Source organism: Lissotriton helveticus, chromosome 9 (genome assembly GCF_964261635.1).
Source record: "Lissotriton helveticus chromosome 9, aLisHel1.1, whole genome shotgun sequence".
NCBI lineage: Eukaryota > Metazoa > Chordata > Amphibia > Caudata > Salamandridae > Lissotriton > Lissotriton helveticus.
Genome location: NC_136070.1, coordinates 610,675,871 through 610,703,574, shown reverse-complemented (window position 1 = coordinate 610,703,574; position 27,704 = coordinate 610,675,871). Strand labels below are relative to the sequence as shown.

At 45.6% G+C, this 27,704-nt stretch overlaps 1 protein-coding gene across 1 annotated transcript in view; it reads left to right on the top strand.

The window, feature by feature from the left end:
* SPTBN4 (spectrin beta, non-erythrocytic 4) overlaps window positions 1-27,704 on the top strand; it is a 1,415,585-nt gene that overhangs the window by 196,759 nt on the left and 1,191,122 nt on the right. Inside the window, 1 exon segment of the mRNA XM_078660647.1 lies at window positions 14,543-14,680. Within this exon segment, the coding sequence (XP_078516773.1) occupies window positions 14,543-14,680 (138 nt within the window).

Sequence of the window (27,704 nt, the reverse complement as noted above, 5' to 3'; positions counted from 1 at the left end):
GTGAAGTTGGGTTTTTAATAAATATTAAGGAAAAGTAACTTTTATAAAGTTACCCTACACCTGCCTGAAGTTTCAGAAATCTAATTAGCAATAGCCTCTTCTATCTCTTAGGCTGTTCTCAGTCCTGAATGAGGTGTGAACTTCTTCCTAGGAGCTACACAATAAGTTGACCTGAATGGGCAGGGATAACTCCTCTGAGCTCAGCAGAATATTCATGGTGGGGCTGTGGTCATCCCATTGGCAAAACAGTATCAGATCCTGCCTGACTGTTCTGTTTGAGCCACATGTAACATTCTGGCACACCTGAAATGAAAAAGATGGAATGCCAGGAGAATTCTTCTGTATCCCCTGTCTGTTTGCTGTAAGATCCTGCCCTCAGACTTCAGTCTCCTTGTTAGTTGTGGGTACAGGGTCTGCTTCAAACTGAATTTTAGATGTGGGAGAACACAAGTGATCAGGTCACATAATACTTTATTTCGGAGGCAAAAATACAGCCATAAAAGCACAATACAGACATTAAAATATAATTAAAACATAGGGCTCGATTAGGATGGCGGACGGACCAGCATCCGTCCGCCACCCCTGAGGTGGAGGGACCGTCCGCAGGGGCTGCGACGCTCCCTCCCTCGGAATTAGGATGTGACCGCCACCCTGGCGGTCACATCCCCTATATTTAACATTGCGGCGGATGCTGCTTCAAGCAGCACCCGCCGCAAGGTTAAATGTGCATGTTTTCATTTGCATGCACGAAGCGGCAGGCACCGCGTGGCGCCTGCCGCTTCGTGCATGCAAAGGCAGGGGGGTACCATAGGTACCCCTCATGTGCACCCCCCACCCCCCCAACACCCCTGGGGGCCCGCAACGGGCCCTTATACTCAAAACACCACATGCTTTTCTACGGCGGAAAACCCGCCGTGGAAAAGCATGTCTCTGCCGGCATCCTAATATGGCTGGTGGTGTCTGATAGACACCGCCGCCATATTAGAGCTTTTCCGCCGCGGTCGGAAGGCGACCACGGCGGGAAAGCGGCGGACGGAAACATGACCCCCCCAGCCATCCTAATCTGGCGGGGGTCTTTTCTGTGTCCGCAGCGGTGAATCCGCATCCTCCGGGCCGGCGGTGGCTTCCGCCGCCCCGGAGGATGCGGATTCACCGCAATCCTAATCGGGCTCATAGTCAGGTCCTCGTCTGTCCACAGAGTGTAAAAACACAAATAGTTAATTACATTAAAAAAACAGGTGATAAAAAAACACATTGAATAGATAATAAGTATTTTGCACAATAGTCAGGGTTACAAAATCATACTGTAGGTGTCGACAATCAGGGCAAACCCATCAGAGAAATGCCCTTATATTAACATTTAAACAGATGTGACTTGGGGTATTTGGTTTAAAGGACTCTTTTCCAGGTGGCATCCACCCATGATAGGTATGGCTCCATATTAGAGATGGTTTGAAGGTTCGCATGCTCCCTTACAAAAATCTTAGCGGGCTCGCCTTCCCCTCTATGCTGACATTTCATTGTTTGGAACGCTTTTCTGACCCAGGCTAAGCCAGCCTTGGACATAGCGGAGTTGGTAGAAAATATTTCTGGTCTCCCCAGGTTAGACATTTCATGCTTAATATATTGCAGCCATGGTATTGTAAAACCTTTGTCCCAAGCAAGGCAGTCAGTGATCACCTTCCTTTAAGGCCTGCTTGCGGGTTCGCCCAGATAACACACCATAGTGCCAAAGGGGCCAGTTTGATACAATCTTCTACATACTCAACTTCAAGCTCCTGTTGAACAATATGGGTAGCACAAGCTGATGGAACTCCCAGGCGGTGCCGCAGGACCATGTTCTTTTTAGTCTGCAGGGCATTGGTGTTGGAGTATCCCCAGATGCCAGCCCCATAGGTGTGAATGGAGAGGCATTTGCTCCTAAATACTTCCAATAGAGGGTCCATGGGCTTTCTACCAATGTTTGAGGCTGAGCTGTAAATCTAACCAGCGGCACTAGCAAACCTTTGGGAGGCTTTAAACTAACAGGGTCCTCACTTCTCCCTAGCATCAAAGACCATTCCCAGGTATGAAAAGTCCTAGGTAGGGGCAACAGGATGCCCTTGGAGGAATATGCTCTTCGCCATCAGTGATTTAGGGCCACAGGCCTTGGAGTGAGCTTTAGAACGATTGATGACAAGACCCAGGGAACCCATGAAGCTGACATACTTCTGAAATAGGATGTTTAGACTCTTGAGTGTTCTCCCCAATATGTCGGCATCGTCTGCGTCAAGTAACGCATGGACTTCTTTCTTGCAGACTTGGGAGACATCCACAGCACAGGCACAGAGTGCGGCCTCAAGACCATTAATGTACAGTAGGAATTGAATTGGGCCAACACACAGCCCTGACTTATGCCCTTCCCCAGTAGGAAGCTGAAGGTGCGCTCGCCAGCAGGGCCAAACCTAATGGATGCTAAAAAATCAAAATGCAAGTACCGCAAAAATTGGACAAGTCCTGCATCCACCCTCAGGTCAATCAGCATAGCCCACAATTTAGATCTTACCTCGCTGTCCAAGGCACTAGACAAATCCATGAAGGCCAGGCAGATGGAGCCCTACCTCAAGATGGTGTACTTGCTAATAAGCAAGTGTAAGTTTAGGCATTGCTCCACCATGCCTAGCCGCTCCCGGAAACCATATTGCATCTCTGACAGCGTGCTCGTCTCCCTAATCCAAGTCAACAGGTGCTCCAACACAGCCCTCCTGCAATTTATACCACAGAATGCAGCAGGGAAATTGGATGATAGCACTTTGTGGACTGCGGGTCGCCCTTTCTAAAGATGAGTACAATGATGGCAGTATGCAATGAGTCAGGGAGCCCGGAGCTGGAGAAGGCATTAAAACAGTTGCATAATAATGGGGTCCAGAATTTCGGGACATATTTATACAAGTCCATAGGGCCCCATCAGGACCTGGGGACTTATTAGATGGAGACTTCATGATATTGATAGGTTTCTAAAGCAAGTGAATGCTAATAGCGTCTTGGCACTGAATGTCTACCATACTTATTAAACATAACCTGAGGTAAGGGCCCAGTTGTACCTCTCATAATGGACAGTAGAAAAGCCAGGTTTTTAGAGGTTTTCTATCATTTTAAAAGTTGTACTAGCCTCTTAGCTGTTCCGGTAATCAATTTCACATTTGGGCTGTAGCGTGGATAAAGATTTTGCCACCCCAATTGGATCTCCTGATTTTACGAACATTGATTGTTCTGGAATTAGTAGATCGTTGTATCCTGCTGGAATCGTACCAAGTGAGTTTCTCTTTAGGTAATCAAGAGCAGCTCCATAGAGGGATTTGTGAGCGAGACGAAGCACATTGAATCTGACTCTTTTCTTAACCTGCATCCAGTAAAGTTCTTTTAGTGTCCCAGACATTGACTGAAATTTAGGAATTTTCTTTAGGAGTCTTGCTGCTGCGTTCTGAGGGTATTTATGTTTTTTCCAGTGCACACTGATGAATGCCTAAGTATAAGGCATTGCAGTAGACAAGTCTTGATAACACAAGTGCTGATATTACTGTTTTCTGTAATTCAAAAGGTATATACAGAAACATCTTCCTAATCTTACGCAGCAGAAAGAAACAGGAGGAGGTGAGTTTGTTTATCTGTGCATTGAAGGACATACTTTGGCCAAAGATTATTCCTAAATTCTTGACTGTAGATATAGGTGTGGGGAGGTCACCAAGCATTTGTAGGCACCAGGATTGGTTCCAGGACGTCGAGTTCTTCATGAAGAAGAGAATCTCAGTTTTTGCTGAGTTAAGAATAAGCCTGTTTAAATTCATCCAATGGACAATGGCCCCATGCATCTGTTGAAACGATGGGTCGTTTCTTCAATGTTATCCAAGAAGGACACAGTAAGTTGTGTGTTGTCCGCGTATGCTACAGGAGCAAGGCAAAGGATTGAATCAGTTTTGTCAATGGATCCACGTAAATATTTTTTTTCTTCTTTTTATTGAGTTTCAAAATACCATGTCTAACAGACACAGTCATGTCAGTATACAATATACATTGAATTGCAACTTCTCTCTAAACAGGAGTAAAAATTACATACAAGTCAGATCAACTTAACGCCCCATACATGATTTATTCAGCTGCGACCTCAGTCCGATCACGTTCCGGGGTCAGATCAACCATGGGATCCAATAAATAGACTGTGAAGGGTACCCAAAAGTCCTTTGGCCTCGACCTGGCTGGCAACTCCTCTTCGTAAGTCTTTAAAGTGTCTCTGCAATATACTGAGCCACGTAAATATTAAATACAGTAGGGCTGAGTGATGAGCCTTAAGAGAGTCCACACGGCAGCATGAAAAGCTTAGAGACCAGGTCCCCCAAGCCACTGAATGTTCTCTCTGGGAGAGGAAGGATCAGAGGAGTTTCAGAGCAGAGCCTCCAAATCCAATTTCAACCAGACGAGTTATCAGAATTTCGTAGTTAATGGTGTCGAAGTCTGCTAACAGGTCTAATAAGATCATGCCAGCCTTCCCACCCGCATCCAGAATACGTCTCACCTGGTCGGTAGCCACAACCAGGGCAGACTCTGTGCTATGATTTGGTCTAAAACCGAATTGAGCTGAGTCCAGTTCCTCATTCTCCTCCACAAATTTAAACACAGTGGTATTCATATGTTTTTCAAGTACTTTTGCTGGTGGGGTAGACGAGAAATAGGGTGGTAATTCTTTACTCTTTGGGGTCTAGCGATGGCTTTTTCAACAGAGGGAGGATAGATGCTTTTTTCCATTCTAAAGGAAATTATCCATATTCCAGAATAGTGTTCAATAGCTGAATAAGAGGAGGTGAGATTACTCCCACAATCTTATGCATTATTTTGATAGCCTCCCAGTTCTTATGCATTATTTTGATAGCCTCCCAGATCTGTTCCAGGGTAAATTTCAGTGCTATTAGGAAGACCACCTCTGCCTCCGAGCTTTCCGGAAATATGCCATAGCCATATAGAACACTACATTGTCTCACCCATGCCTCTGGACTGATAGCAGTAATGACTGTATTGTCACTGGACCCCAAGGTACTTATATCCTTGATCACCTTCCAGTAGGCTCGGGAGTCTTTCTGCCTACAAGACTGGACCAACCTCCCCCAGTACTCCATTTGAATCTCCTTGCTCCTGCAACTCAGTGTACATTTATACTCAGCTCTAAACTCTTGGATCTTGAGGCTATCCCTGGGTTTCTCTTTCAGAACCCTATGTAGGTTTGCTGATGCCTTTCTGAAAGAGGAATGAAATCGTTTGGCCTCAGGGGTGTCAGGTCTTGATGGCTTCATGAGGCGATTACAAATAACTAGCCACAGTTGGGCAAAACAATTGGCCTCATCCCGCTGGTGGGGTTAAGCAATCGTGCAGCATGTCAGGGAGGTTGGTGCACAGATTTGTTATCAAGGCCCCCCAGATCAGCATTCCTCCACGCCAAATGGAGCCCCTGAGACTTAACGGATACAGATGATGTGGGTAAGCCTCTGGCCCTACATTCCCCCTTGTGGATACCTAAAACCAACCACAAGGGATTATGGTTGCTCAGTGCTGTTACAATAGTGCCACCCCTTGGGACACTCCTCATTAGTGCTCTAGACACAAAAATATAGTCAATTATTGACCCATGCTCCCTCCTAACATAGGTCGCATTTGTCGAATAAGCGGGATCCACTGCATCACAGGCATTAATAAGACTGAAAGTGTTAACCATGGTTAAGAGAGCCTTGGGTTTCTGGTCCTGCTGCTGGGATACACCCCCTGTGCAAACTTTATCCAGGAAGGCTACCTAATTAAACTGTGGCGTATTTGTAAGTTTAATGTTAAAGTCACCTCCAACCACAATTTGAAACACTGTGTGCAAGTGGGCTAATTCATTGTCAAGATCCAATATAAAATTAGACAATATGTTAATATTGCTGCATACGTCTGTTCCAAAATGCCCTTTATAAAAGTTAATAAAAATAATATGTACACCATTGTGCCAAATCAAGAGGAATGCTTCAACTGCTGTAATTTAAGTTCATATCATACAAATGTTGCACTCCAGGGTAACTAGAAAATAGGTCATTAGTCCTCCCTTGACTCTGCCAGAAGAGAAAGGGATTGCCGGGACCATATAGGCAACAAACCCATTCAAACTTTGGATTTGCCGTGACCCAGAGGCCCAAAATGATTCTGAACCTGGATGTTATAAGAATATGGTGGGCTTGCTTAGCAACTTGTACCCCCTCCAAGTGAGCTGGATTAGGAATGTTAGTGTTAGATGTGGAAGGACACCAGTGATTGTCTTAATGCACTGCCCTACACACCCACAACCCCCAGAGCCCAGGTGTATTGTGGCAGAAGACCATCACCATCATGTGAGGATAAGGGAACACAACCAATCAATCAATCAATCATTGCATTTGTAAAGCGCACTACTTACCCGTGAGGGTCTCAAGGCGCTGGGGGGAGGGGAATGCTGCTACTGCTCGAAAAGCCAGGTATTGAAGAGTCTTCTGAAGGTCAGCAGGTCGTGGGTCTGCCGTAGGTGGAGGGGGGTCTTGGGTCTGCCGCCGGAGGTTGCTCTTCGGATGCGGGGGACTGTGGCAAGGGCGAGGTCTGCGGAACGGAGCTGGTGGGTGGGGGTGTTGAAGCTGAGTCGTCCATTGAGGTACGCTGGTCCGGTGTTGTGGAGTGCCTTGTGTGCGTGGGTGAGGACCTTAAAGGTTATCCTCTTGCTGACGAGGAACCAGTGCAGGTCTCTCAGGTGGGGTGTGATGTGGCTGCGGGTAGGGATGTCGAGGATCAGGCGTGCAGAGGCGTTCTGAATGCGTTGAAGCCTTTTCAGGAGTTTTGTCGAGGCTCCTGCGTAGAGTGCGTTTTCGTAGTCCAACCTGCTGCTGACGAGGGCCTGTGTGACTGTTCTTCTTGTTTCGATGGGGATCCATTTGTAGATCCTGCGGAGCATGCGGAGGGTGTTGAAGCAGGGGGAGGAAACGGCGTTGACCTGCTTTGACATGGAGAGGGAGGAGTCGAGGATGATCCCTAGGTTGCATGCGTGGTCGGTGGGTGTTGGAGCTGTTCTCAGTGTGGGCGGCCACCAGGAGTCGTCCCAGGCTGAGGGGGTGGAGCCAAGGATGAGGACCTCCATCTTGTCTGAGTTCAGCTTCAGTCGGTTGTTCCTCATCCATTCTGCGACGGCCTTCATTCCTTCGTGGAGGTTGGTTTTGTCGGTGTGTGGGTCCTTGGTGAGGGAGAGGATCAGCTGGGTGTCGTCGGCGTAGTAGATGACGTTGAGGTGGTGCCGGCGGGCGACGTGGGCGAGGGGGGCCATGTATACGTTGAACAGCGTCGGGCTGAGGGATGAGCCCTGGGGTACGCCGCAGATGATGTCGGTGGCTTCGGAGCGGAAGGGGGGAGGCGGACGCTCTGTGTTCTCCCAGAGAGGAAGGATGTGGTCCAGTCTAGGGCTTTCTCTTGTATCCCGGCCTCTTGGAGACGTGTCTTTAGAGTGCGGTGGCAGACCGTGTCGAAGGCGGCTGACAGGTCCAGGAGGATGAGGGCAGAAGTCTCACCGTTGTCTAGTTGCATCCTGATGTTGTCTGTGGCGGCGATGAGGGCTGTCTCGGTACTATGGTTTCTTCGGAGCCCGGACTGGGAGGGGTCCAGGATGTTGTTGTCTTCGAGGTATCGGGTCAGTTGAGTGTTGACGACTTTCTCGATGACCTTCGCCGGGAACGGGAGTAGCGAGATGGGCCGGAAGTTCTTGAGGTCCATGGGGTCCGCCTTGGGCTTCTTGAGGAGAGTGTTGATCTCGGCATGCTTTCCGGGAATGTGGCTGTCTCGAGGGAGCAGTTGATTACTTTCCGGAGTTGGGGTGCCATGATTGCGTCGGCTTTGTTGAATATGTGGTGTGGGCAGGGGTCTGATGGTGATCCTGAGTTGATGGCGTTCATGGTCTTGCGAATTTCGTCGTCGTTGACGTTGGTCCAGGTGGTCATGTGGTTGGTGCGGGTGGTGATCGCCGGGTGGGTGGTGTCTGGCGTTGTCGGTGCGGTCGTGGTGTTGAAGCTGTCATGGATGCCAGCGATCTTGCGGTGGAAGTAGGTGGCCAGTGTTTTGTATCCTGTTCTGGTTTCACATTGGTGCCGTTGGTACCAATTGTGTGGCCTTCTATATTATGTAGGGCATGCTCTTCGAGTTTCTCTTGTCATTCGATAAATATATTTTCATATATATGTCTATATGTATATATGTCAAGGGATATCCACACAGCGAGAAGGCAGGTATACTAGGTTTTCCTTGCTGTGGTATCTGGGGTGTTTGTCCCAGATCCCGTCTCTCTCTCTCTCTCCCTCCTGGGAGCGAGCCTTATGTGTGTGCCGGCCTGGCCAATATCCATTATCCATTTGACATCCGGGTACGGTTGGCCTGTTGACTACCTGGTGATGCGCCCGTCTCTTTCTGCCGACACATATGTGCTGTTGATGCTACATTTCATTGGGCTATTGCATATGTGTGGTGTAGTTCTCATGGTCCACACTGTCCGCTTATGTGTATCCCTGTCATCCACATACATGTATCTCCTGGTAGTCAAGGTTCTGTATTTCTCTGCATGGTGATATCTGTCCCTACACATGTCATTTTTGACATCCACTTTGTGCATGCTCTGACTCTGTCGTACTGTTTTGTTCCCTTCTTGGACTTTGTCTCTTGCAGATTCATGGGACTTGTCTCTGTTTAACTTCTTCTTGCAGACGTTTGAGGACTTTCTTCCATTATGCACTGGAATTCTGGTTATGTGCTTCCCTTTCGTCCCTGTCTGGATGAAAGAGGTCTCATACCATCCTCTGACGGATTGTGGTGCCTTTGCCTCCCCTTGTTAATGCTCCCTTACAGAGAGCTTAATGGGTCTGGTGTCAGCCATGCTGGCATTGCTGTTCCCACCGTGTTTTGGTCAATGTTATTGACGGATGAGTTCTCTTTGGAATTTGGTGGTTTCAGTCGCAGACACTCCTCCAATGGAGTATAGCTTCAGTATCTATTCTAAGTTAAGGAATCTGCGGTTCATTGTCTCTATCAGATGAACCAGTTACTTACCTTCGGTAACAATGTATCTGATAGAGACACAGTCTAGCCGCAGATTCCTTAACACTCACCCTTCCTCCCCGCTCTGCAAGGGACTTTTCAGGGTGGGCTCTGCCCACTTGCCTCCTTACTGATGGCCTTTGTCTTCATGGGGGATGGTCTGTTTCACCTCCCTCTGGGGTAGGGTGTCTCATGCTGTTTTGTCTGTTCCTTCTCCACCCATTTTCGTAATTGGGTAGTGGGTTCAATGTCATTCCATGCTCCTCCACCCTGGTTCATCCAGTGTGGGGCTTGATCATGTTCTTATACCCTCCCTTCCACCCTCTCCTATTTTGTGGCCATTACTTGGGGACTCCTTGACTATGTTGCAGTCAATTAGTTTAGGGTCTATTTGCCTGTGCTACAGTCAGTAGGTCATTTCTGGGGTGTATGATTGTCCATTCACTTTTGTTGCAGAAATGTGGTCAATTACCATGAGTCATGTTGTTCCAGTTCTGTTGCCCGTTACAGTTACATTCTGTGATTGCAGACTGCCTATCGTTTGCCATGTCATTCATCTCCAATACTGTTTTGCCTCATAGGAGGGCATGGCTCTTCGCTTCTGTGACACTGTTTCTAGGGGCGAGTACTCTGCTCTCCCCCTTCAGTCCCTTACAGTATAAAGTACTCTTTTGTTGATATACATGGTGCTGTTTCTCATCATTCTATAATTTCTTGTCAAAGATTTGTTATCTTTTTTAGCACACTGTTCCTACACTCTCACGGTTTTGGTAGTGGCTCCACGTTGTGGCACGGAAAAGCTTCACAGTAGAAAACTGACGTCAGTGCACTGAGAGGGACTTATATGGCTCCATTGATGTCATATCCATGGACGATGTCAGGACGGAGACATGCGACGCCGTCCCCCGGCGCGCAGTGGTACTGCTGTAGATTCTCTGGAGCCAGTCTGACGCCGGGTGATATTTTAAGTTAAGGAATCTGCGGCTAGACTGTGTCTCTACCAGTTACATCATTACCGAAGGTAAGTAACTCGTTCATCAAGGGCCAAAAACGATGGTCTGTGGTGTGATCCAGGGCCACATTATTGCTAGGGAGCACAAGAGGGTTTGAAGGTGGGCATGAGGGAACTGAAGCATGTACATTGTGTCACAGTGAGTCTTTGAGTTATTTTTGATGGTTTCATCCCTACTTCTACTCTAAATTAAGCGTCTATTCTCCAGAAGAGTCACAGATTTGACAATCTGCGTTATGCTGTAGCTGAGCTGCTGTGCCTCAACCGCACCCTGGGGTAAGCCTTCTCTGCTTGCTTGTCACTACCTTTGGTGGGTCAAGTGCACAAATCTACCTATTCATTTAGTCTCTTATCTGTAAACATGAAGAATGCCTCAAAACAGGCTCTGTTAAGGTACCAAGTGCTATAAAAATCCATGACAGAGACACCCTCAACAAGGTGTTTATTTCAGTGAGGTTGGAAGATACAAGCCCCCAACCAACCTCTACTGCTAGACATGGAACAGTGGAAAAGGTTAGGCCATGTCACTATGAGACTTGACAAATCCTGACGTCACTACTTTACCAAAAAGCTGATTGTGAAATCTGTAATTAAAGTCTGGGCAGGTAACCACTTACACCCCAGTAGTTGTATAATGAGCAAAGTGGAAACTATTGAAGCAGAAGACATGTTTTGTTTAATTAATCTCGGCGTGCCCTTGTGACAAATTGTGCGCTTTTGGTAATCACTTTCAGAACATATTTTTCTGCTTTTTTTTAACAGCAATCCAAATATCTTAAATCTAACTAAACACTGTTAGTAAGTATATAGTAACTGTAGTATGCTGTAATCCAACAATCATTTTATTTCACCCACAGGAAGAGAACTCCTAGGGTCAGAGTCCACTCACTAAAATATGGTGTTGTAAGAAAGTTATGAATTTTAAAACAAGGATTCCTGCACGGTGGTGTTGGTATACTCCTGCTTCACTAAATTGTTTGATTATAGTCCATTCATATCCTTCTTATGTATTTGTCTCTTTAATTCCCACTAGGCAATAGAGATAGACGAGCCACTGAAGGATTGAGCTATACTCAAGCCAGATGCTGTGCTCTGGCTAAGCTCAACTTTCTTTTGGATACTCAAACCCAAAACGAGTTGAAACCTCTGTGTGCCACCCACACTCTAACAGCATGCACAAAGAATTAAAGGCAAAGCATTACCTTTTGATGTAACATGAAATGGGGAAATCTGCTGGCTGAATTGTACAATGTGAAATCAGAAAACCTGGGATCCATCAGAGTTTCCCCACTTGACCAAATTGTGTGATCCTAGGAAATTGTTTTGATTTCACTTTGCCTCCTTTTTCTTCAGTATCACGTATGAGAGCACCTTGAAATATACGAGTTCAGAATCATCCCTATACAAAATCTCAGAGTGATTTAAACAACTATAATGTTGTCTCATGTAAAATAATAACCCTAGCCACATAGAGGATGCACATGACAATTCAATTAATCAATCAATCAAGGGTTTGTAAAGCACACTACTCACCCGTGAGGGTCTCTAGGCGCAAGGGGTGGGGGCAGTTCCGGATCAGTCACCGCCTTGGATCATTCGAAGAGCCAGGTCTTGAGGTTCTTCCTGAAGGTTCGCAGGGTTGGGGAGTGTCTGATGTGCACGGGGATCTTGTTCCAGGTCTTGGCTGCGATGTAGGAGAAGGCTCTCCCGCCTGTTCTAGTTCTGCGGATGCGGGGGACTTCTGCCAGGGCGAGGTCAGCGGAGCGGAGGTTCCTTTTGGGTAGGTGGAAGAAAACTTTCTCCTTGAGGTATATTGGTCCGATGTTGTTGAGGGATTTGTAGGCGCGGGTGAGGAGTTTGAAGGTGACCCTCTTCTCGATGGGAAGCCAGTGGAGCTCCTGCAGGTGTTGGGTCATGTGTTTGTGGCGCAGAGTCGCGAGGATGAGTCTGGCGGCGGCGTTCTGGATCGTCTGGTGTCTGTGAAGTAGACCTCTGTTGATTCCGGTGTATAAGGCCTAGCCGTAGTCCAGTCTGCTGGTAATATGGGTCTTGCGGAGGATGCGCAGGAAGTTGAAACTGGTGGAGGTGACGCGTTGATCTGGAGGTTCATGGAGAGGGAGGAGTTGAGGATGATGCTGAGGTTTCGTGCGTGGTCCGTAGGGATGGGTGGATTCCCGAGGGCTGAGGGCCACCAAGTGGTGTCCCAGGCGGACATGCAGGGCCCGAGGATGGGGACCTCAGTCTTCTCTGAGTTGAGCTTCAGACAGCTGTCCTTCATCCAGGCTGACACATTCTTCATTCCCTCCTGGAAGCGAAGTCTGGTGTCTTCGGGTTTCTTCGTGAGTGAGAGGATAAGCTGGGTGTCATCAGCGTAGGACACAATGCTGAGCCCATGCTGTCTTACGATGGTGGCAAGGGGGGCCATGTAGATGTTGAAGAGCGTGGGACTGAGTGAAGAACCCTGGGCTACAATTGACATGCATCTTGGTTCACTAATGGTAACCTTGTTATAGCGGGCAAGGCAAGAATGTTTCTAAATTCATGTTTGAGACAGCGGCATAACAAGACTTGAGGGCCCCCCCTGCAAGGTACATGGAGGGGGCCCGCTCCAGATTTAATCAGAGCTCTCAGGCCAGAGTACTGTGCTTTGGGGGTCTCCTGCAGCTAAAGACACCCCCCCTCCCCTCCCCCTCTGCACGGGCTGCGGGGGCCTGTATTACGCCGCTGGTTTGAGAATTATCACTCTTAATAAATGCCTTTCAATACAATTATATAATCTGAATGCTGCACTAAGGTAAGACGCATAGCATGTACATGTAATATCGTTTTTAATTACAAAGAATCTTTATTATATTTGTATGTGTTTTATTTTAAAATTATAGTGTTTCCAAGGTTACATTGTGTAGGACACCTCTTTGCTTCTTTTTCTTCCACTTCAGTTAATCTGTCAACAATAATATCATTGTTAAGTCAAGCAAACACCAGCTCAGGGGCGGTATGTAAAGGTCAGAAGGGCCGCCGCATGAGGCTCCTGGGACGTTCTTTGAGTATTCCTGTCCTAAGGGGACACACTGTACCCAGCACACAATGGAAGGTGCAGTTGATACATGCATGGCCACATCCTGAGTGCCGAGGGCACAGGGGGTGTTCTTCGGGCACAGTTACATTGGTACTAAATGCAGACACATACAAGTGAAATCAGTATGTTTTGGGATTCAACAATACCTCAACGCGTTAAAATACAACCAAAAAGTCTGATTGGACTTAACACTCTCACTGGAGGCACCTGCGATCAAGAGAAATGCCAGGAATATTCAATTTAATAAACCCCAAAGGTATAAGGTGTCAGAAAATAAAACAAGTGGAAAATTAATGTAGGACAAAAGGCAGCAGCTCAGAGCCCATTGCTGAGTGGTTGTACAGTGGGTGAAGAGTATGAAGAAAACATATTGTTATTCTTACATTCCCACCATAATTCTAGTGAGTTGCATAAAAATGCAATAAAAAGGGCAATATATAAGGGGAGACAAAGGCTTTAGTATTCTTTTGATCACGGGGCTTCTGGTTATTCTTTATATTACATATTATTGATCCATGCTTGCTGGGTTTCGCTCTTGTGTGGACACCACTTATCTCCTGGCAGGGGTTCAGGATGGACTAATTAATGAACTAATCCTTTACCGGGTTCTAATGTCCCAGTAAAGGACAGTGATCCTTAGGAAGAGAGCCCACCCTTTAAGGGTGACTGTTGTATTGAGTGTCTTGCAATCAACGAAGGATAACATCATTAGGCATGGGCATTGTTTAACAAAGGGGAACTTGTAAATACAGATTAGTAGGCTTTGTGTATTTCATATAGTTTTTGCTTTTTCTTATACTTACGCTTTCCGCATACTTTTTGCTCACACAAGACTGGTTTGAGCAACGAATGTCTTTGCTGCATGACTTTCGAAACTTTAAGGGCAATCCCTGTGAGTTTTGTAGCCCAGTGAATTCAATTGTATACAATGTTTAAGCAGACTACTGTTCAAGTGAATTCGGTTTAATAAGTATAATTTGTACAACAAATTCCAGTGTTAAGAACAAAAAACAATTCCCCACCACTAAAACTGATGCACCTTGCACTTAGGTGGTGTTAGATGAAGCATTTATGCTTCCCTCATTAGAAACGTGCTAAATTTGATTCATGAAAATGGTGGGATATTTGATGAAAGCCAGAAGGCATCAGCTTCAAATAGTATACATGCGTGAAGTAGATCAAGGACAAACCAATAACATGAGACATTATGCTGGTTGATTTTTCTAAGTTGTTGGGAGCTCTAGGGTTTTTCCTCTAAAGTAGTAGCCGTTCCTTATTCTAGCATTGATAATGTATTGTATTGTTTAGGCCATCCATATATTAAATAGTTTGTGTTTGTATTTATTCAGGTTTGAAAGTCTGGACCAGGAAATGAACAGTTTGATGGGACGCATCCTGGATGTGAATCAAGTTGTGCAGCAGTTGGTGGATGGTGGTCACCCCAGCGCCTCTGAGGTCCGGGCTTGCCAGGACCACTTAAACAGCAGGTAAAGGAAGCTCTGGGTCAAATTATGGGTGAAACAAATGGTCATTGTTCTGCTTATGATGTATGGTGCAAGGCAGGCGTATGATATTGTTTCCATGAATGGTCAGCGTGTTTACTGTCATAGCTTGTAAAGGACGAGTACTTTAGTCTAACAGTCCATTATCCCATGACCATGGCCTTGCATTCAAAATCCTGTTCTGTAGCCACAATCCTCTTTGATTTGGTAAGAGCACTAGACATGCTCATCGGGTACATTCATTTGGAGGAATCTGAAGTGTTAAAACCTAAAAAAGTAGTACAAGATGATAGGAAAGTTGAAACTTGAAGACCTTCAATAAAAATTACATTTTAGTGTATCAGCGTTTTGTACCTCTAGATATTTGTGTTAATACAAAAAGAAAGTTGTGGCACATGATAGCACAATTTGGATTGAAGCTAAAGTGAAACATTACATTTGATGACAGACAAGACAGTTGAAAATATGACAGAAACTTCGCGATTTTTCTCTTCAAGAAGATATTGATATTGTGTGGAAAAGACATACACACCCATATAAGACTGATGACTGCGATTCAATTATTAAAGTAATCAACCACATCTCTTCATATTATAACGAGAGAATGGCCTCGGATTCTAGTTTTATATTAAACCTGATTTGATACTTGTAATGATGAGTGATATTAGAGGCAGATGAGCGAATGGAAGCGGGGTATCCTAAACCCTAGGATCCTGTACAGAACTCCAGATGTCAGTGCAGTAAATGAGGATGCTGTATTAAGCCGCTAAAAGGGGCTAGCAAAGGGTATACTACTATATAATGAACAACTACATGTGCACAGAAATGTAAAGGAAAGGGTCCTGTTCAGTAAAACAAGAGAGATTTGCGAATGTCGTAAGGGACACCTATTTGGCAAGTTTTATCGTGGTGGAATGTACCAGTCAAGGAGCAACTCTGGATCTGGTTCCAGTGAAGAAGGGGTAATTAATTGTCGACAATTCAATTAAGGAAAAGTACAGGAATCATGAACCATGACTTGTGCAACTTAAGAAAGACCACTTTACAGGAAGTAACAATCTACTGTACCAGTGGGAAGAGATACCTGCTAGCCACAGCATAGGTAGGAGGTAGAAGATATTAATGATAATTTCTGAAGATGACACTGCATCAGTGCAGGAAGTACATCTAAGTTGGACAGAAATGATAAGGAATTCGCTGCATTACTTGGAACGTAAAAAGTGATGTAAAAGGGTATAGAGCAATGGTTATCCAGTGTAGATAATGAGAGAAGGATGGTTAAGGTAACCTAAATCAAACCTATTGGCCCTCGTTACGCAACAAGGGCATAGCACATTGCCGGCTGGTAACCTTGTAAACTGCCTGACGTTAAGCAGCTTCCTGTTAAGGAAGGGCTGATGGTAAATGCTCTCCTGGCAGTAAACTCAGCCAGCTAGCACTCTGACATGCATCTGTGTATCCAGTTTGACCTAATTTGCATTCAGTCATGCCCAAGCAAATGAGGCCTGTCCCTTCCACCACTGCCGGTGTAATATATTTTGTTATTAGTGTGCCAGCAGTAGAAGTGGTTTCAGCAACCATAATAAGACCATATCTTCCCCAGAGGACTACGTTTGTGACGGCACTATCCCTGTAGGAAGACAACGCTCTCCTCCTCCGATATGTGGCGTAATTTCCACCCATTGATCCTGTGACCTGCTGGGCAGAAATGGCCCGAAAGTTCTTGTATTCCGAAGTGTGAGTCTGTGTGTTGACAATATCAAATAGTGGTAAATAAATAAATAATACCTCTCTTTTTGACTAGACATATATCATAACAGATAGCTCAATAAATAAGAGTCAAGATTCGAGGTAGTAGGAGTTTTGCAGGTTTAATACAGCATAAGGACAGGAACAGGACAACCTGCATAGGAATAGGATGACAGGGCCCAGCAGCTGCTGGGGCTGGGTCTGGGATGAGCGCGCTGACTTTTAATAACAATACATGAGCATATATACATAACGCAAACACATAGCATTACATTGCAGTAGGCGTAGCAGTGGGTGGAGCAGAAGGCGTGACGCGTAGCAGTCGCGAAAGATAAGGGCGAAAAGAGGTGTAACGGGGCGTATACATAGACATGTGATGCAAACGTAACAGAATATGTCATGAATGGGGCGGAAACATTGGAGGGGGCTACCTGAGGAGCCGGGACCTCTAACCTGATGGTGCGCGCAAACTAGCAATGACGTATCACTAGGAGAAGCTGGGGGCTATGAACTCTGTGCTAGGAGCAGAGACTGAAGTCTGGAGAGTCAGGGCGACATGTACCTAAACAGTATCTAGTATCTGATGTTTAGAGAACATGTTGATATAAACTAGAAGTCAGGAGAGGAAAGGCTAACTTGATTCTAAGACTGGACCATGCATTATTCTACATGTAGTGCGTGATGAAGAATATTAAATGACCATTAAATGCAGTATTTCTCTAACGTGGAGACGTGAAGGCTAGACAATGACGGAAACTATTGATGCAGTTCAGTAGCTTAGGAATGCAGAGAAGGAGGACTTCTGATAACTGGAATCATAACATATTCTTGGCAGACTCAGAGGCTGAGCCAGGCTGGGCCGGGCACTGCAAGGCAGGAAGTAAGTGAAGGGTCGAGGATACAGGTGGGGGCTGTATCGCTCCTCAGCGAGGCTTCAGGAGACAGGAGCTGAATCTGGTGTCCGGGCCCTTTTGAGGCCTAGAAACGGGGACTTTATAATAGAATAACGTGCACACTGAGAAACGTGGCAACGTAGCTTTACATAGGCCTGATATTCGTAGTATTCACGAGGACTGGAAACTGGCATACTAGAGGTGGACACAACTGTAATTGCGTCATTAATCGAACATGGGGAATACATATGCATATTTAATCATGCACACATAACATATGATGGATGACACGTAGGGACACAGAACATGGCAAAATTTACTTTTCCACATTCCCTCCTTGTCACTACGTTTCCATCAGGAAACATCAATTTTCATGATACCGTCTATCATTTCATACAGTATCATTTGCTCGTCTCGAATTATCCTGGAACGGGATTTAGAACGGGGCTTGGGACTAGGAATACAAGAGGTAGCACAAATGCCGCAAATCGCAGGGCCACATTGTATACAGAGGCAGCAGCTAAATATGATCGCTACTGCAATACCTAGAAAGGACAAGACTTTCCATCCCCATGCGGAAATTATATTCCAGAACCAACCGGACCATGTCCAGGTGCCTGGATCTTGGTGTATCAGATGGGCAATTTTATGGAGTCTGGTTATAGCTGAATAAACAGACGGCGCGTTATTTGGAATGAAAATGCAGCAACTAGATCCGATGACTCTACAGGCCCCGCCCCTATCGGCCAGTATGACGTCAAGGACGAGACGATTCTGTAAAACGACAAATCTCATAGCAGATTGCTCTTCGGTTAAGTTACCTAGAGCAGAGGCAGTCTCATTTACTACAGCTTCAAGGGTTCTGGTTAACCTACGGATTAGCTTACTATTCTGGATAGGTCCTATAAAGAAAAAGAAACCTCTGTTGAAATCTGTATACTGTTCTAGAGCAGTTTCAGTATAATCGACAATTGGGGACTCCCTTCTATGTCTAATGTGTACTAGATGTGTGTTTCTATGATAATCAGGTGGGGCTAGGAAAACAGGTGGCAGTAGGAAGGCAATGTAACAGGTTCCCTCCCAATCGAGGGGCAGACGAACATATGCGGTTTGACCACAAATAAAATAAGAATGACGTGAAGCTTTGAAAATAGATTTCCCACTGTCACTATACTTGACAATAGTAGTACAATCACTATGTCCTACATGTACAGAACCATAATTACGGACACATAATTCGCCTTTGACTGGTAGTACTGAAATAGCAGGTAAGTCTGGAGTAGTATCAGACTGAACATTCAAGACCATGAAATTCGAAGAATAGTTACCTAAATTATACACTTCATTTTCTAGATCTAACCCGGTTCTGTGGGGGAGACCTTGCTTGTCTGGAAAACATGTACTGTTAAGAAAAGACATATCTGTTGAGGATGACGTTAACGTGGACCATGCTCCACACGAACCATTATGTGAGAATGGATAAGGAAAAAGTGGCAGGACTCCCTTCGGTGTCTGGAAAGGGGGGAGTCGACCACACACCCAACAATTAGTGGTATTACTGGACTGGTGTGAGTAATGTAACATGCGGATGAATGAGTTATTTTGCATAGCGAGGCGGTAAGAGAGTTCATGAGGAGGCAGATCACTAAATGTGTGCTCTACTGTAGCATTAGCAGACTTATTTACATGAAGAACTGGGAAATACAAGAAAAATGCATAACTGGTGCAGGAAATCATAATGCTGAGAAATAATATGAAACATAGAAAAACGATACATCGGATTGAGTTTTGACTAACTCTCTCACTATGGGGGTCTATTTTATACATGTCAGAAACAGTCTAACCGTTTCACCTAGGGGAGGACTTAGACAATCAAACTGACTGACTTATTTTACTAGACCGGAGTTTTAGCTTGTACTCCTGTTGCGGAGTTTTCTCTAACAGGGGAGGGGTTGTAGCAATTTCTTTTGCGGGACAGTCCTTGAGAACAATGCTTTGGCAATCCTTCAAATCCTGGGAAATGTTCTTTAAGACGGGTTTCAGTCCATTAAAAAGTTTGACATGAGAAAGGTGCACCCAGCCTTTGCGTCCTTCCAACTTCACGGCTGTACGGGTGGTGAGGAGGACCTGTCGGGGCTCTTTCCAACGAGGCTCCAGCGGACTTGATCTGTCAAAGTTGCGGACCATCACCATGGATCCTGGAACGATTTCATGCGGTGCCACCTCGGTATTGTCTGGAAATGCGGCGGCAACCTGTGAACGACATGAGTTGAGGGCAGACATCAAGGAAGCTAGGTAATCTGTCAGCATATTACTTGAAACATCGGTAATACTTCGGGGTCTAGGAGTACCCCACATGTTAGGGGGGCGGCCGAAAACGACCTCATACGGGGACAGACCTGATCTGGAATGTGCGACCATGCGCATATAAAATAAAGCGACTGGCAGAGCTACTAGCCAGTCCACACCTTTTTCTTTACACACTTTTGCAATACGGATTTTCAGGGTCTGGTTATGTCTCTCTACGAGACCGGCTGCTTCAGGATGGCGTACACAATGAAACTTCCACTGGTACCCTAACAACAGGGAAACATGCTTCATGAGTTCAGATGAGAATGGCTGGCCGTTGTCAGAATATACGACTCTAGGGAGTCCATAACGAGGGAAGAACTCACGAACCAACTGCTTGGCAGTGGTCGCGGCTGTGTAATCTGGGACTGGATATGCTTCTGTCCACCTGGACAAAGCGCATACAACTACAAGAACATACTTGAAACCTCGACATCGCTCCATCTGAATATAATCCATCTGGAGGACTTCAAAAGGGTGGTCAGGGGGCTGGAATCCACCTTGTTCCACCGGGACACCTTTACCTGGATTAAACTGACAACATATCATACAGGTACGGACTTTCTGCTTGGCTGCAGCTCGTAAATGCTTGTTGAACCAAATGTTCTGGATACTGTCTAACATAGCTTTTTCTCCTAAATGTGCTGGACTATGTGCGGTATTAATAATGACTTGAACCATAGAGTCGGGGAGAAACCATGTGGCTCTACCCTTTGTTAACCATCCTTGATCTGTCTGGACCCCTCCTTGTTCGGACCATTTCTTGATTTCTTCGGGAGTAGCATGTAACTGGATATCTATGACATCTTGTGTAGGGTCCTTAACTGTCATACATGTAGTCGGATCTGGAGTATGTGTCTGTGTCGGATTAACTTGAATGTCTGGAGTCTGTGCTGTAAGCTTGGCTGTGCGATCTGCTAGATCATTACCTTGGGAAATAATGTCAGTAACTTTCGTATGTGCTTTGCACTTCATAATAGCAATAGATGTCGGCAAGTGTATGGCATCTAACAGAGCTTGAATAAGGAGACCATGCTGAATCCTGGTTCCATGAGAAGTCATGAAACCTCTCTCCTGCCAGAGCACTCCGAAGTCGTGTACAACTCCAAATGCGTAACGTGAATCTGTGTAAACATTAACTTTCAAGTTCTTGGCGTGTATGCAGGCTTGTGTCAGAGCAACTAGCTCTGCTGCTTGAGCGGACAGGGTATCAATACGGTGTGTTTCAATAACTTCGGTGTCAGTAGTCACTGCATACGCGGCGACTAGTTCTCCTGTACTAGTTCTCATACATGAACCATCCACATAAAGTGTTAGGTCGGGATCTGGTAACGGAGTATCTGTCAGATCTTGTCTTGGCTTTGTCGTAATGTTAACTATTTCCACGCAATCATGCGTGGCAGAATTCGAATTAACTGATGGTAGCAGTGTAGCAGGATTCAGGATGTTGCAGCGTCTGATTTCTATGTGTGGCTGGAACAGTGTCAATTCATAACCTGTTAAACGTGCAATTGTCAAGTGCTGAGTTTGTGTTTGGTTTAAAAGAACTTCCACGGAATGTGGAACTTGTACTGTCAAGGAGTGTCCTAAGACTATGGAATCACTTTGTCTGATAGCTAGTGCTGTGGCTGCAACTGACTTGAGGCACGCAGGCAGAGCCTGGGCTACAGGATCTAATGTGCTCGAAAAATAAGCACAGGGCTTGTATTGTCCTGCCTGATCTTGTGTGAGAACAGATAATGCTGTACCTTCGCGTTCAGTAACGAAAAGTGTAAAAGGCTTACTGTAGTTCGGTGTCGCTAGAACTGGAGCTTGGCATAGGGCTTTCTTTAACTCATTGAAACTAAGTGTATGTTCAGATGTCCAAGGGAGGACAGTCGATACGGCTGCCTCCTGTGTCGTTAACTGTATCAGTGGCTTGGCTAGAAATGCATACTGGGGAATCCATTGTCTGCAGTAAGAAGTGAGGCCGATAAAAGCACGTACCTCCTTCTGGGTCTTGGGCTGAGGAAGACTCGCTATTAACTGGATACGGTCTGGTGTCAACTGCCTACCCCTCTTGGACAGTAAGTGTCCTAAGTAGACCACTTGCTGGACACAGAATTGAAGCTTAGAAGGGGACACCTTGTGCCCCATCTCGGCTAGGAAATACAAGACTGTAAGTGATGCTCGCTCGCAAGCACGTTCAGAACGGGCTGTGATCAGTAGATCATCGACATACTGGAGCAGGGCAGTGTCAGTTGGCATGTGAATATTGTCTAGTTGTCTTTTAAGTGCTTGACTGTAAATACTAGGACTTTCTGTGAAACCTTGAGGAGCTCGTGTGAACATATAGCTCCTTCCATTTAAACAAAATCCGAAAAGGAACTGGCTGTCTGGATGAATAGGGACACTGAAAAATGCGTTCTTGAGGTCGATGACAGTGAAGAACGTGGCTTCGGAATCAATGGCCGTTAATAGGGAAGAGATGTCTGGGACAACTGGGTACTGAGGAATAATACATTTATTAAGCTCTCGTAGGTTAATCACTAATCGATATACTGGGGGTGCATTTGGATCAGTACGTTTCATGACTGGAATGATCGGAGAATTACATATATTGGAGTCAGTTTCTACAACCACTCCTTGAGCCATGAGCTCGTCAATAATTTTGGATAAGGCTGCTACAGCCTCAGGTGGCAATCTGTACTGTCTGATTCGTGGTAACACTACACCTGGCTTGAGAGTCACACGATAGGGTGTGATTTGCATGTAACCTACATCAGTTGGACCTTGCGCCCATAAATGCTGTGGAACATTAGACAGTCTTGAATCAAAATCTCGTAATACATAGTGACCCTTGAAGTCACGTAGGAACAATCGTATTCCCTCTGGGGAACAGCATATAACTGCACCTAACTCTTTCAGTGTCTTAATGCCTAATAGGTTTTCTGGACATGACTTAGTAAGTAACAGATCAGTAGTGCGGGACAATGGACCTACTTCTAGAGTAACTGGCTTTGATATCTCATTTACGATAGGTTTTCCTGAAAATCCAAGGGAAACATTTCTTGAGCCTGAGAGCGGAGCCCCTGGAACTTCGGCGTGACTAATTGTGGTCCTACTTGCCCCTGTATCAATCAAAAACTTTCTGTCTTTCCCTAATACTTGACTGTGAACATAGGGACCTTCTTGATCTACAGGTATCTCGATGAGAGGCAAGCCTACCTCCCTCTCTAGGCTGTTTCATGAATACTGCTGGTACTCTGGATACTCAGACTGTGCATACTGGTACATCTGCGATGTAACATGCTGTGTTGCAGCAATAGGCTGCGGTGCGGTAACTGTCTGTGGTGCATTCTGTGGCTGAGGAATCTGTGAAACTTGTTCTTGTCTAGGCGGACGTGGTCTTTCTTTAGTCTTACCAGTAGCTATGTTGTGTTTCAGAACTGCACACTCATTTATAAAATGACCTGGCTGTTTACAATAATTGCAATTCCCTTTAACGGGAGCTGCAGGATGACTGGCTTGATTCGGACCCCTCTTCTGACTGTCATGAGGAACAGATTGTGCAACTAGTACTTTCATTTTCGTGTCTTTCATACGTTTTCTCTCGTGTTCTTGTTCTTCTCTGATTCTATTCTGGTGGTATTGAAGCATCTGCAACATCTGGGACGGGGTATTAGCTTGCCAGGTACTTTCGACTTTCAAAACTCGATTCTTAATTTGTGGGCTTGAATTCTCGACTAATTTAGTAACAAAAAGGTGAGGGTATGACTCACTACTTGTCTTGAGGCCACTGTTGATACTGAAACACTTTTCAAATCTAGAATAAAAATCACTAATATCTTCGTCTTGTTTCTGTTTACAGGCTGAGATTGCATCCCAGTCTTCTTTTCTAGTTGTCAATAATCTGGGTAAAACTTTTATTAATAATTCCGGTAATTCTTTACATTTATCTCCAAGACCGGTACCTGGTACTCGTGCCTTATCTTCAGCTTCTAGAACTGCCCAATCGATCTTTTTCTCTCCCACCTCCCATTCTTTTTCCTTGAGCTTTTCATACACCCCTGCGGGCAGCAGAACCTTTAACATTTTAATTATATCTGGATACGTGTATTCTCCCATACGGAGCATGTCTTTTAATTCTCTATGGAACCCTGCTGGATCTTTGTCATGACAGGGAATTAATTTCTTCATCTCGAGGAGTTCCATCTTTGTAATTGGAGTGTAAACAAACACTCGTTCTAGTTCGCCACCCGTTCCTTTAACTGGGTGGACTTCTCGTAACGGATTCTGTCTCTCCATGTAAAATGGTTTACTTTCTGGAGGTGAGGCATGAACAAAATGCGGGTTCAAAAACGTTCTATATTTGTGACGCTGTTCTAGAATGACACTAATTAAGTCGGTACCTAGACCTTTCCATCTATACTGGAGTAACTCGTTCAGGATATCATGTAACGGGCCTGGATCAGAGTGCTGACCCTCATACAATGTGATGAGGTGCTGGATCATATACATACCCACCAGTCGTTGTTCGGCTGGGGGCATTTTCAGAAACATCTGTGCCACTATTTCGTCTGGAAAAGTGGTAGAATCAGTAATCCATCGGACTGCTGATCGGGCTAGTTCTTGTTCATGCATGGTACTTAACTCACTGTAACCGATTCGTGATTTCAGAATGTGATCGGTAGCTTGAAACACTTGTTCTAGTGAACCTTGTTCTGGTGCTGGAGAATGAAAAATAGACTTGTGTTCTAGGCGTAAATGGCGATCTGGAAATCTAGATTTTCCTACATACGCTATTCTGGCGGGATTCTCGTCCTCTACCTCTTCAGTATCAGAATTACTTTCTTTCTCGCTTACTTGTGCTGCTTTACGTTGTTCGTGTATCTTTATTATTTCTCTACGGATTTTCTTGTACATACTCTCCATAGCACCGACGGTCTTGTGCTTACCCTCGGCTATATTATCACTCCACCTTGTCAGGGTTCTCATTTCGGCCGGATCTTTAGACGGGTAATCTTGTTCTCTTATTAGACAATTGATCAGAAACTTTAATATCATGAGCTGGATCTCGGCTTTCCTTTGAGACATGGCCTCGCTAATACTTTCTGGATCATCCCCTGTACGGATGAAACGATATATTCTGTCTAGATCTTCTTTCATATTCGGTAAGGTGACTAGATACTCGGCCACCTTTCTTACGCGGAATGAATATAAAACCATATTATCCTCGCCTGGGACTGGATCATAACCGCATTCGGCAAGGGATTTTCTTATTTCTGCTACAGTCTGATGTCTAGGCGTACGCTGTGACGCTTGTGCATGTAATTCGGCTGTCGTTAAACGCTTGTGTGGCGGCGGGGTTTGAGGAGTACCTCCCCCTGCGGCCCCTAAACTGGAGTCTAGGTCTACTGAGGCTCTTCGTCCTGGCAGAGTGGGAAATGGAAATGCAGGCTGGACTTGTATGGCGGGCTGGACCGGGGGTACCGTAACAGGTACTCCGGTGTCTGGAGAAGCGGGAAGTGCCTGATTTACAGGGACTGGCGGAGCGCGAACAGGATTTGCATATTCTGGGACTGTGTCGTCCAAATAGGACGAAATAAAAATATCAGCTGCGGTCTGTTTGTGACGTAGCTTGGTCGGAACTAATGGTGGCGGGAAATTACTGGATGCCTCTGGGGTCGCTTTTGGCAAGCCCTCGGCAAGGAGAGGATACATACCCCTAATAAGGGCATGCCTCTGTCTGTCTGACTGTTCGGCTTTGACTTGTTCACCTATCTCGATTAGTTCTTTTTCTTGTGCTCGTTCTAAGGATTCTCTACTTAATTCTGACTTTCTGATTTCCTTTTCGGTTCTTTTATGAGATTCTTTACGCCATAACTCAATGGCATCTTTCTGTGATTGTCTGGCTTTCTTTTTCCATAATGCTTCTTCTACTCGCATGATGCACTCGGCATCCCATGTACCCGATACGGGCCATCTATACTTTTCTTCTAACTGTTTGGTATACTCTACCCATAAATCTAGATACAATATGGCGCTTATGCCATGCTTCTGATACATAAAGTGACCTGGACTGTCCCTCGGCGGAACAGGAACTGCTTCTTCTAACAAACCCTTTCTAGTTCTTAGCTGACGTAATCTCGAAAAGAGAGACATTGTAAACTTGAATCGGAACACAATACAATACACGAGGAACAATAACAACTGGGAAAACAATTCAGGCATACCACGACATTGGAAATACATTGAACAACATCATAACATAACAGTTCGGACAAAATATTACCTGGAATACTGAAAACAGAAACACAAGAATTTCTCGAGAACGGAACAGACTAGAGTTACTGGATGCACTGCTGAAACAGTACAGAACATACCGGTCCCATAAAGGGACGCATCAAGACCCGTATCCACCTAGGTGAATACTTCGTTTGTGAGTCTGTGTACCACCAACCCACGGACCAGAGTCAATTTAGATTGACCCTGTCTAGATACTACCCCAGTAATGGTACTCACCGGGCAGCAAGAACGGAAAGCCTCGGACTGGACTGGACTGCTACGACGACGACGGACTTCGGACTTCAGTTACGGGTGGGCCTCCGGATACCTCGGACCTTGAACTCTCGGCTTGGGCTCTGGTCGGGACTCGCCGCGTTCCTCCACCGTCTCGTTTGGATGCTGGACCGCCTCCTCCGTCTCCTCCGTGGGCCTGAGGGATACTTGAAGCAGAAATATCTGCCGGTGCACAGAAGAGTTCCGTCACGACTGCAGAGGGTCAGGGGGTCGGCGTGGCTTCACCGACGCGTGGGGAAAGGGCAAGTCCCTATTCGGGCGCCATTATGTGGTAAATAAATAAATAATACCTCTCTCTTTGACTAGACATATATCATAACAGATAGCTCAATAAATAAGAGTCAAGATTCGAGGTAGTAGGAGTTTTGCAGGTTTAATACAGCATAAGGACAGGAACAGGACAACCTGCATAGGAATAGGATGACAGGGCCCAGCAGCTGCTGGGGCTGGGTCTGGGATGAGCGCGCTGACTTTTAATAACAATACATGAGCATATATACATAACGCAAACACATAGCATTACATTGCAGTAGGCGTAGCAGTGGGTGGAGCAGAAGGCGTGACGCGTAGCAGTCGCGAAAGATAAGGGCGAAAAGAGGTGTAACGGGGCGTATACATAGACATGTGATGCAAACGTAACAGAATATGTCATGAATGGGGCGGAAACATTGGAGGGGGCTACCTGAGGAGCCGGGACCTCTAACCTGATGGTGCGCGCAAACTAGCAATGACGTATCACTAGGAGAAGCTGGGGGCTATGAACTCTGTGCTAGGAGCAGAGACTGAAGTCTGGAGAGTCAGGGCGACATGTACCTAAACAGTATCTAGTATCTGATGTTTAGAGAACATGTTGATATAAACTAGAAGTCAGGAGAGGAAAGGCTAACTTGATTCTAAGACTGGACCATGCATTATTCTACATGTAGTGCGTGATGAAGAATATTAAATGACCATTAAATGCAGTATTTCTCTAACGTGGAGACGTGAAGGCTAGACAATGACGGAAACTATTGATGCAGTTCAGTAGCTTAGGAATGCAGAGAAGGAGGACTTCTGATAACTGGAATCATAACATATTCTTGGCAGACTCAGAGGCTGAGCCAGGCTGGGCCGGGCACTGCAAGGCAGGAAGTAAGTGAAGGGTCGAGGATACAGGTGGGGGCTGTATCGCTCCTCAGCGAGGCTTCAGGAGACAGGAGCTGAATCTGGTGTCCGGGCCCTTTTGAGGCCTAGAAACGGGGACTTTATAATAGAATAACGTGCACACTGAGAAACGTGGCAACGTAGCTTTACATAGGCCTGATATTCGTAGTATTCACGAGGACTGGAAACTGGCATACTAGAGGTGGACACAACTGTAATTGCGTCATTAATCGAACATGGGGAATACATATGCATATTTAATCATGCACACATAACATATGATGGATGACACGTAGGGACACAGAACATGGCAA